The 12,253-nt window shown below is 27.8% G+C and overlaps 1 protein-coding gene across 1 annotated transcript; it reads right to left on the bottom strand.

Annotated features, from left to right (window-relative positions):
- Positions 1-751: 751 nt before the first annotated feature.
- Positions 752-7,332, bottom strand: LOC145189895 (polypeptide N-acetylgalactosaminyltransferase 13-like). Its single transcript, XM_090090939.1, has 11 exons — positions 6,983-7,332; positions 5,938-6,500; positions 4,091-4,263; positions 3,470-3,677; positions 3,164-3,334; positions 2,802-2,919; positions 2,154-2,344; positions 1,836-1,971; positions 1,606-1,713; positions 1,377-1,523; positions 752-1,105 (listed from the first exon to the last, which is right to left on the bottom strand). Exons 2-11 carry the CDS (start codon positions 6,447-6,449, stop codon positions 956-958), a joined length of 1,914 nt encoding a protein of 637 aa, XP_089947065.1. The 5' UTR covers positions 6,450-6,500; positions 6,983-7,332; the 3' UTR covers positions 752-955.
- Between the last annotated feature and the right edge of the window lie 4,921 nt (positions 7,333-12,253).

Here is a 12,253-nt window from a genome sequence, read left to right as displayed (position 1 = left end):
GAAAACATGTTCCCCACAAAAACTCAACAAAAAATCTATTTAAATTTGCTAAACACAAAAACCTTAAAAGGAAAAACATAATTTTCTATGATAATTCAGTTTAATTTCAAAGTAGTTTAATAACAAAACAGGATATTTTTTGGACTTTCTTGCGACTAACAAAACAAAAATGAAGATATTTCCTTTTATTCCAATAACATATTTAAAAAATCATTTAATACAAAGAACTACAAAAATTTATAAAGCCACCATAAATAAAATAATCTAAAATATTTTAAAAGATTGAGATCTTAAACACATGACATAAAATTTTCTTCAATTTTTAAAATATATTTTATGAAAATAGAAAAGAATTTCAAAAAGCACATTTACTAAACAGTTGCATATAAAACAACCAAACAGTTGCATACGATTCTATAAAACAACCAAGAAATTGAAATATTAGAAAAACCTACTTTTAGAATGCTAACTTATTTCAGAATAAATATAAAGTACCACTTGTACCAATCAGAAAAAATGTATAAAATATACCATGCTTTAAACATATAAGCCATCTTTCTTTTTTTGCACAGAAGTTATTAATAGTATTATCAAATATTACCTTGTATTATATTCAAAAAGTATTCCATACTATTTATTATTCAGTAATATTATCAAATCAAAGCTATTGAGATAATTTGAAAAAAAAAAAGATAAATGAGACTGTTATTTTAGAGACACTATTTAATTTAAAAACATATTAGAAGCCCAAAAAAAATAAATTATGAGGGATTAGAAAGAAAAAAAACCTTTTTTGTAAAACACTTTTTCACAAAACGATCATACCACATTTACACTATTTTAAACTTTAACTAGGTATAAACCAAGCCATTCATAAATAAATCATAGAAAAGAATCAAGCTCAGTTGATAAGAATTTAAAACATGCCTAAATTGTTTTCACTTCCTTACTCTTTTCATGAGATAAGAGCAAAACTGGTCATGTTATAGTGTGTAAACGCCCACTTTTGCGAAGGTTTGCCATTGCATGGTTGCATTTGTGGATTTTTTTCCTGTTCAGAACCACGATCAATACACTGATGAGTAGGATAATGAGTGATTTCACCCTAAACCAAAAAAAAAAACAGTATTAAGATCTGATGATATAGGCAACTGTTAAGATGCATTGTATATTGCTGCAGATGTAAAAAAATAACAGCAAGATATTAACACAATAATTGAATGAATTTTTCAAAAAATTACAAATACAAAAAATAAATAAATAAAAAAAAGAATTTTAAGTCTGTCCTGCAGTTTGTTTAGAGATCATAAAGTTTCAAAGTAATCAAGCTTATGCAGACATATTTCAATATAAAAATAGCAATATAAACACTTTACTGTTTTAACATTATGTATCCATTTTTGATTTCCACCAAAGTTATGGCACTTCATTATATCAATTAATGTTCCTGGTTGTGAATTTGATACATCAAGGCAGTACTCTTCATCAAAAACAATCTCCCCTTTTTTTGAAAATATGAAGTTCTAAAATAATTTTATTGAATATAATTGTAATTAGCATTAATAAAAGTTTAAAAAGGTTTTTATGAAGGAAAATAAACCAAACCTGGTTTCCTCCCTGACCATGACAAGGAAAAATTCCTAATTTTTTAACACTATTTCCTTTCATATCACCCATTGAATCTAAGCAATAACTTGATGCAGGGTTTTTAATCTAAAAATTTTAAGAAAAAGTAATGGCTATTTAATTGTTAATAAACTATTTCATCTTTAATTTGAGAAATAAGTTTACATAATTTGATTTTATTGGAATAAAATACATAAATGAAAAACAACCTCTCCTTTTGCTGGGGGATAAAGGTCAGGTAACTGAACATCAGGGTAGACATTTTCAATATACCACTTAAATGATTTACAATTCAGCCTCTTTCTTAAAGCAACCCTTTCACTTATATCTCCAAAATCTTTTCCCCTAAAAAAGAATTAAAATGTATATAAATAACTAAAAATTTCACTTTACTACTACATTTATTAGTCATTCTATACATCAGTTGTGTAATGAAATGCATTACGTGCAAATAGAGTATTTAAGTTCTAATAAATAACTAAGTTTATAGAATGCAAAAATTTTCCAAGTGGGTAATAATACTTTACTTTGAGTGTGGTCTTTTTTGATAATAAAGTTCCTTATACTCATCTAACCAAACTTCAGCTAGACGATTCAAATTCTTTGCAAGAGTTTTTTCAACTCCATCTGGAAATTTATAAGGACTGGTAAATTTTCTAAATATGTGTCCAACCCGAGAACATGGAATGATGTCAATACGACCACCACACATCCAGATCTAAAAGAAAAAGTATTTTAAAAGCTAACTAGATACGCTTTAGATTACAACTGATGACATATTGTTGGGTCAATGGCAAACTAAAAAACACTTATGAAATTTTATAAAATACACTTATGGAATTTTACAGGAAGCAAAAACTAAATTTGACATTAAATACAATATTCTATTTCAATCATTTTTGTCAAATAAAAATAATTTATTAGGTATGTAAAGATCAAACAGGTATTCCACACTACCAGTGTATACATCATGTATAAATATTACTTATAACAAAAACTCAAATTCATAAATAAATCACATTAGCTATTTTGCCAGAGTGATTATGATAATCAACAAAAAAGAGTAACTTTGAAAGAAAACAGAGATAATGTGAACATATTTTTAGTGAAACTTGAACTTCTTTTATAAATTTGGGTACAATAAAAACCCATAAATTATTTAAACTTTCACTCACTCGAAATGACATTTCTAAATTTTCTCCTCCCCAAATGTCCATTTCCTCATCATATGTTCCCATATCATAAAAATATTTTCGTTCAATTCCAAATAAACCACCTGCCATTGTGGGAGATCTATGTAAATTTGCATAACAATTTATATCATAATCTACAACAGTAAAATAATAAATAGTAAAAGTTATTTTTGTTAAAAGAAAAGTTAATTTTTTATTTAAATTGGGAATAGAAAAAACCATTTTTTATACTAAATCAAAATATTTTGTCATATTTTGTTATTTCTTTTTGTATAAAAACATTTAAAATAGTTTCCAGTGAAAAACAATAAACTAAAAAAAAAAAAAAAAAAAAACAGAAATACCTAATTACATCTATAGGAGACTTCCGAAGATGCTGTTCTTCTAAAGGGATAGGTTTCCATTTATAAAACAAGTCCCAACTGAAGCCTCCTCTTTGGTCAGGATTTAAAGCTGCTGTGTATTGGAGAGTATCTGCATTTATAACTTCAATAATTGGAACAACTACATTTGAACTAAAGGAAAAAATTGATTGCATTAACATAAATATGTAAAGTATTAAGTTTATGGTGAGATAATACCTAATAGTTACAATTTATACAAATGCTTACACATAAAAACTTAAAGAATTAGAAATTAAGTCTCTAAACCTTTTTTCAGCTACCCTTGCTAAAAGAGGTTCAGCCCATCCAGGTGTAGTTTCACAATGAGAGTCCAGAAAGATTAAAACATCTCCACGAGCTACATCAGCACCATTGATTCGAGAACGAATCAAGCCAGATCTTTTAGTATTTCTAACAATTTTAACTTTTTTTGAAAGTTGAGCAATGTGCTCATCTAAAGGTTTTTTAAGATTCTCTGCAAAAAGAAATAACAAAATATGACATAATAAATTACAAAAATGATAATATTTTGATTTAGTATAAAAAGAAAGACAATTTATTTGAATTTGAATTTGAATATATTTTATAATCATTCAAATAAGACTTTGTTGCAAAATTGTATATAACACAATCAAAAAAACAATATTCTGGCACTTTTAAAGTTTTCTGTTTTTTCTTATCTTTTTAATTTTTTTTTTTTTTTTTTTTTCCAGTTATTTATTAGGTTCTGAATATGTTTTTTTAAAAAAGTACTAACTGCAAATATTTTATTACAATAAATTCTAAACTCTTAAAACTAAAAACAAATTACTACTATTTTTCAGAATTCTTTCCACTTAAATTATATTTACTTTAAATAAAAAAGCAAATATTTAGAATAAGAATTACCATATTCGCTTTTGTCGTCAACTAAAATAATATCTACCAAAAGATCAGGTGGAGTCCGATTTAAAACACTATGAACAGTGCGCAATAGAACACTATAGGCTTCATTATGAAAACAAATAACAACACTTGCTGTTGGAAGTTTGCGGGGATAAGTCTTGTGCTTTTCTATACAACTAAAAACAAGAAAAAATTATATCATGTATTTATACACACATTATTATACTGTTATATTTTCCGTCCAAACTAGCATAACAGTGTTCTTTATATTCATAGTGTTTTGACATAACATTATTACAAAATTAAATTTTAATATATACAACATTAGGTCTGTATCAGGCTGGAAGGTATTCACATAAGTTACACTATGTAACACAATTTTTGTTCCAGGTTTACAAATGTTATATGTCAACTGCTTATGTTTACAATCCATCAAAAAACAACAACATTCAGTCCAAACTTTGATTTTATGACAACAGCCCAGGAAAATATAGCATTTGTGACAAAACAAGGAAACTTATATATATTTGTTCGATGGTCTGATAAAAAAACACTTGCATGATAAATAGATAAAGAAAGAAAAGAATCACTGAAAAAGGCTCAGATATGAGTAAGTTTTCTAGATTTGCAAGTGTAATGCAAATCTCTGTGTTGAAGAAATCCCAAATGTAATCCCCAATCATGTTTTTGTTATATTATCGTTGGTAATGATGTTCCGAGTCCAATATATCTTAATGAAAGTGTTTGCCTTGCTCCTTTGAGTAAGCTCCCATGTTCTCTTTGAGCCAGTCAAGATGAGCGTCAAAGGTTAGGATTTTGAGGGATATTCTGCATCCCATTTTAGCGTAATTCTGTATGAGAGTCTAAACCAACTGTACTTAGTTCATAACCATTTGATTACCCAGGAAGTCAAGAACAACTTCAACCAAATTCTTTCTAGCCATTTTCTCAATCCGGTTCAGCAGCTTGGCAAATTCATCATATTCTGATCTTCTTGATCTGCTGTCCAATGAAGATACCAGCCTTGGAACCAGATTTGGAAAAGAACTTGAGCATAATTGAAAGCTGCTAACTATTTGCCAAAAGCAGTGAAAATTGCACAACTTAATGTGCAGTGGTGGAAAAACACCTTCTGAGGTTTTATCAGAGACTCCCACTTAAAATTGCTCTCTTTTTCACAAAGAACTTGGTCTATTTTAGTCAGTTTTTTCTCTAATAGAATGCCTTAGTGTTATGGCTGTCCCAGAGGCTTTTATAGTTGTATGACTACTACTGGACAGTTGCAGAACTTCTAAGTGTCTTGAAAGTTCTAAACAATTCTGGAAAATTCTAGAAACTTCTTGACAATTCTAGCACTTCAAGAATATTCTAGAAGACTACTCAGTATTGAATGTGAATTGAGAATTTTCTTGAAAATAGACAAATTTCAAAGTATTGCCATCTTGATCACAGAAGCAAATTTTTTGCACAAGAACAGATACTTTCTGTTTTTTTTAGGCAAAAAGGGTCAGTAAAGCACACTTTGCACCCATGAACAAGAAAAAAGTAAAAAGTAAAAATTTATTACATAGTGCTATTACTGATACGCAATAGTTAATAACAGAGGTCCTATATTTTATTAATATAAGATATAATGATTAATATATATGCGTGTATGTATGTATATACATACACATACATATATATGTATATATGTGTTTTTCCTATTTATTTTACTTCAGACACGGATATATATAACACGGATATATATATATATATATCCGTGTTTTTCTTTTCTTTTTTTTTCCCTGCCTTTTAAATTATTTTTTTTAAAATATGAATAAATATGCACATGTATTTTTATAACTTACAGATCACCACGTACATCCTTCATCGTACGATCTAAAGATATTTTATCACTGAGAACTGAATTGAATGAGTGATTTGCAAAAATTTTTTCAGCATACTGTTTCTCTGCTTCTGTATCCAAATAAGAAGCTTCACCTCCTTCACCTTTCATGGGATTAATGTTTTTTTTAGCACTAATATCATAAACAGGGCGATTTGCTGCCAAAACTGTAACTTCTGTTAATTCAGAATGAAGATCTCTATTCTTCCAAAATTCATCTTTAAGCCAAGGCAAATCAAAGCTACGTTTATTTGCAGGTGCTAAAGGTTCTACATTAACATACTTCATATAATGTGAGTCAATTCGTTCATTAGAAGTTATAGCAAGTTTTTCAAGTGAGTCTAAAGCATATTTATTGTTAGCAATCAGCAATAAAACATTCATGGAAAACCAAAAGACTGACGTCAACCCAATAATGTATAAAAGTTTTCGAGAGCTGATTTTTCCTTCCATTACATGTGCTATATGCTTCATCTTTAACTAGTGACACTCAGTCTTTGAATATTTGATACTCATAACAGCATTCTAAAAATTAATTTTATTATTACTTTACACTAAAAACAGCAATAATAATAAAAATAATTATTCTTTTATCATTGTTATTATTATTATTATTATCATCATTATTATTATTATTATTATTATTATTATTATTATTATTATTATTATTATTATTATTATTATTATTATTATTATTATTATTATTATTATTATTATTATTATTATTATTATTATTATTATTATTATTATTATTATTATTATTATTATTATTATTATCATTATTAGTATCATTATTTAAATTTTACCTATTTTTATTGCTATAGTAACAAGAATTTGTAATTGAAAATAATCAAACTAGACATTGGTGAAAAAATGCAGAACTTTATACTTTTCTTTCATACTAACATAGTAGTGCTCTTTATATTCATAGAATGTTTTCACATTATAACACTACGATAAATCTTATATACAATATTAGGTCTGAAGTCAGGTTGAAAGAAACTTACATATATTTTCACTGATGCGCATTATTTAACAACAAAGGCCCTGCATTTTACTAATATAAGACAGATATAATGATTTCTAAAAATGTTTGTTGCTCTTCAGATTGTCTACAGAAAAAATTGCTTCATAAGCCGTCTACACAAACATTTGAAAATGAATGGATTATGAAATGATATGAATCAATGCAGTAACCATTTTTAGTGATTGTAGCGGCTTTTAAAAGCTGTTCTCCACGCGTCGAAAAATGTTCAAATATCTTACTGGATACAATAAGGGTTACGATGACATTTTTTATTTTTAGCATAGTTTTCAGGAACAGTGGAATGTGACTTCTTTTGCCAATTTTAAATGTAAAACATTGACCCCAGGTGTGCTAAATAAAATTGTGTTAATTAACTTGAATAGAAATAGAATTGGTTAAAAGAATTTAGAAATCAATCTTCTCGTTTTATGGTTATAATCGCAATTCGCTCGTCCGAAAAAGTTTGAAACGAAGTAAAATTAGTTAAAAGTAAAAAAATGACTTTAAATGAATAATCTACCCCTTATCATCTAGAGTCAAATCGTCTAGCACAGAATGACGTTGGTTTGTTGACGTTTTGTTAGTTTGTTGGTTTGTTGAAAAGTTGACGACTAAGATGACGATCTTTTATGACTTGTATTTTTAGGATTTAATGTAAAATTACATTGTTTAAGAATATTCTTTATATTGTCATGAGCAAATTTACTAAAGAAGGTAAAAATCTGTCGATAAAAAGTAAATGATTTTATTTTATAGACATTTTGTTTTTATTCTGCGTCGTTAACGCAATAGATGAGTAATACGCAATAGATTTAGTAATACGCAGCAATTCACTTATAAAAAGCGATGACCTAAAAAGGATCAAAAACAAATTAATTACATATTATAAACAGAACTAAAATTCACAGAAAGCGTCACATCTGATAAATGAGACAAAAATTTTTTTTCTTTTTTTTTTTTTTTTTTGCTTTTAAGGATAACAAATTTTTAAGAAAAAACGTCTTGTATAAAGAGATAAAAAAATTTATTTTATTATTATAATTATATAATTATTTTTTTTACATAAAACGGTTGTATAATTATAGTAATTATATAATTATTATAATTATATAAAATAGTTATATGGCTATTGTAGTTATAAAATCATTATAATTATATAATTGTTATAATTATATAATTGTTATAATTATACAATTATTATAACTATATATATATTTTGCAGCTTTACATTAAAATTATTTTATATTAATTAGCGTGGTCCACCACGCTTTTGAAAATGTCGCTTAGCATCGAAAGTGTGAATGATATTTCGTAACTCAATTTTTGTTTTTCATTTTTTCCGTTTCATTTTTTACGATCCGTTAAAAAAATTAAACAAAAAAACTTTATATCCGATTATGGAATAATCATGAAACTTTCACAAATTTTCATATTTTTTTAGAAGTACCATTTTTTTCTTTCTTTTTTTTTTTTTTTTTTATTTTTTTTTATTTTTAACAATAGCTTAACTTCTAGAACGTATAAGTAAAATGTTAGTGCGACTATTTCAATTCAAGATCTTATTTCTATGCTAAGTCATGTGGCAATACTTTTTCAGCAAATCAAAACTTAGCAAATCATTTTTGCAGCTCTTGAATCTCTTTTTAACATGTACGATTGAAATCAATTTTGATTAGATTACCTTACAAGCTGAACTTAAAAAGAATGAGGAAAGCCATAAACTTGGTAAAATACGTTTCTAAACATTACTAAAAAGGTTCATATCAAGTAATAGTCTTCCTAATATGCTCCCCCCCCCCCCCCAATTTCCTATTGTGGACCCTAGAATCATTTTTTGGGGTTTTCTTGTGAACTTCTCTTTGTTTATCCTGTTCTTATTTGGTTTAACTTCTGCATTGTTTATCAACTTCTTCTATAACTGAGCTATTGCCTGTCCCACTTGCTCCCTAACAAAATCTCTAGAAGAAGAATACCTTTAGCATTTGTTTCCTCTAAAATAGCTTGAGTTTTGAGCGTCTACCTCGTCCATTTAGTAAAAGAATGGAAATTAATTTTGATTTTTTCTTTGAAATTGTGTGATATTCTGTAATCAAGACTTAAAAAAGAAAAAGATCAATTGACTTTTGTTAAAGTTAAAATATTTTAGGAAAAATCTTAAGGCAAAAATGGTTAGAAAAACCTACATAAAAAGTTACAACAAAATTTGTATTCACTTTTTTGCATGTTTTTTTCTGTAAACGTTAAGTTCACACAAACTATAACAATGCCATAAGTTGCTACACAAGGTGATGCACAAAATTTTTTAATAAAAAGCTATTTTAAAACTATGAATGTTGGGAAATTGCAAATTGATATTCGTTTACTTAAAAAATAAACTCAATATTAAAAACAAGTATCCAGAATATCAAAATATAAATTGATTAAGAGTTTCGCATTCATTCCAGCTTACATCCGTGCGGAGTTGCCCTAGTTTATGTGGAATTTTATACTAGTTTACAATTATTCCAATTCGTGTTTAATCAAGCTTTTGCATCATTTCACAATTAGCCTGTCACAGTTAACATATTTGCTGTAAGTGGGGTGACCAAAAGGAATAAAATGGTTTTAATATATACCATTAGTACGTTCACATCTATTATCAAAATATCAAACAAAAAAAAGAACATTCAAGTTCAATAGGTTAAGTGGTTCAGATTTGTGAAATGAAAAAATTCATTTTATTTATATTATCTATATTCATATATTATTCATAATATCTTATTTCAAAAAATCTGCAAACTAAAATCTAAAAATATGTTTTTTTAACACTTTATTACTTTTTTAGAACTTCTAGCTAATGCTATTAAACCTCTCGCACTTAAAAACCCTTTGTTGAAAATTTTAACTTTTGATTTACAATAGTACCTATTTTATTGGCGATCATTAAAATCTATGATAGTGGCATCTGATGATTTAAAACTAAAAGTAGTTAATCTTTGAAAAAGGATATCTTCGGATGTAAGAGTTGTAGGCGGTAACTTTGAGAATCTTTCTAATTCATATGTTTTTTTAGCTGATATTGGTATGAAAAAATGTGACACAGGATTGTATGGCTTGTGTGCCTTTAGAAAGAATGATTTTTAGTAAACAATCAAATACCAATGTTAAAAATTATTATCTCGTTGTTATTTTATTATTTTATTTTTTATTTTATTGTTATCAGCAGTAGCTGTTGTTTAAAAGATATATTGCACTGTCTGTAAAAATCGGGTTTAATGTTTGTGGCAAGTCCCAAGAAAACATTTTGAAAGTATGAATATACACATATGCAAGAGTAATTATTCAAAATATCAAAATATTTAAATTTCATCTAAGAGAGATACTCGATTTTAAAGATTTTAATAAAAGTCACAAGTTTCAAGAAAACTAGATTTTCTTTAAACTTTTCAAAAATAAAGTTACGTAAAAGAAAACTAGATTTTCTTTAAACATAAACTTTTCAAAAATAAAGTTACGTAAAAGTTAAATGTACACAAAATTCGTCTACTGTTTATGTTTTCTTTTGAACAATATTTTTATATGAAAAATCTGAATAGATAATTAAAACCCATCCATATAGCATCTATTGCCTGCTCACTGCATAATTTTATTGAAGTGCTATGGGCATAATTTTATTGAAGTGCTATGGGTTTTGATGGAAAAAAATGGCATGTGCTTTTGGAGTCATAGAGAAAGCCAGGTGGAGATATGATTGCTTGAAGTGTTCGACTTTTTCGAGGAAACTTTAATCCAAAATTTTCCCAAGACATGAATTCTGAACGATTCTGAAGAGCCTGAAAGCTTTAATGAAGCTTAGACTTGAAAGGTACAGGATTTTTTTAGTCTTTTTTAGCTTTTTTTTTTCTTTGAAGGATGTCAATATTCTACACTCATTCCCTGAAAATTGACCAATATGACAGGGTTGCATCTAAATGTTGAAGGCCAGTCTCTTGCTCTAGGCCAGCACTGCAGCAAGTTCTTGAACAGGTGGTTAACAACACCCAAAAGTAGATAAGCTCTTTTGCTGGGATCAAATTTAGAACGAGCTCAGAGTCTTCTGTAATAACCAAAGAAGCTTCAACCACATTGCCGAATTCCTTGGCCTTCTTTATTTTTTATTCAACTGCAACAAATTTGTTTTGATTCTTCTTCAGACTCCTAAACATCCTTGAGAATTTTTTGTTGAGAAGATTTTCTGACTCAATGACTCGTCAACAGCATCAAAAATATCAATAGCATGGGTATTTGCTTGAATGTGATTGAATTCCACACAAGATTTGGCAATTTGAGGTCACATGAAATAATAAACCTGACATTGTTTTTGATAATGAAATACAGCAATCTCTAACGTTTTTGTAGAATTCTGGAACTTTTTCTGCAATCGCAATTATCCACCAGTACATGATTGGTTATATCTTTCATTTTCTTGCAATCAACTACTTCTGTGTTCTCAGTTGTTGTTCCTTGTACCTTAGAAATGCTAACATTTGAAAATGTCAAGAATTTTCTTTCCTGTATCAGCAAACCTTTAACCAAAGTATAGCTTAACTATTTTGCTGAATATTGACTTGTTTAAAGTTGATCAAAGTTGCCTCATTTCGGAATTAGAAAGTCCTGTATTGAGCTGAACTTTGACCATGTCTAAGATTTGAGAGTATTGGCCAAATGCATTCGTGCTTTTGATGGCCCTAAGCAAATACATTCGTGCTTTTGATGGCCCTAAGCAAATCAAACTATATTCAATTTTACTAAAGCGGTTATTTTTAAATAAATTATTGAGATAATTTAATATTAAAACTTAGTTATTGAGACTTAAACTTCAAGACTTTGCAATAAAAAATTCTGTCATCTGGATTTACTGAAAATAGTTTGCCTCTGATTACTTGGCTGAGTCTAATGGTATCATGAGGTGAGATTTGCTACTGGCAAAGTAAGCAAGGATAACCTCATGATACCAAAGACTGGTGATTCAATCTATTCAGCTCCAACTGGATCAGTTAAAACTAATGCTTTCAAGTTTTAATGTCTTGTCTCAGAAGTGACTGAAGTCGAAATTGAACAATACAGGCAATGAAACTTTTTAAAGAAGCTTTCTATAATTGCCACTCTTCTCGGAACATTTTTGTTATTGAAATCCTAATCTTTTTTCACACATCTGCGCTACATTCGCCAACATCCCCTGTTTTCATATTCACATGCTACTATTATTATGAAACAGAGAGAGAGAGAGAAA

Source organism: Hydra viridissima, unplaced genomic scaffold, assembly GCF_058129835.1.
Source record: "Hydra viridissima isolate aposymbiotic clone 2 unplaced genomic scaffold, HvirCarnegie_v1 scaffold_6, whole genome shotgun sequence".
Classification (NCBI taxonomy): Eukaryota; Metazoa; Cnidaria; class Hydrozoa; order Anthoathecata; family Hydridae; genus Hydra; species Hydra viridissima.
This window is presented reverse-complemented; position numbering and strand designations above follow the sequence as displayed.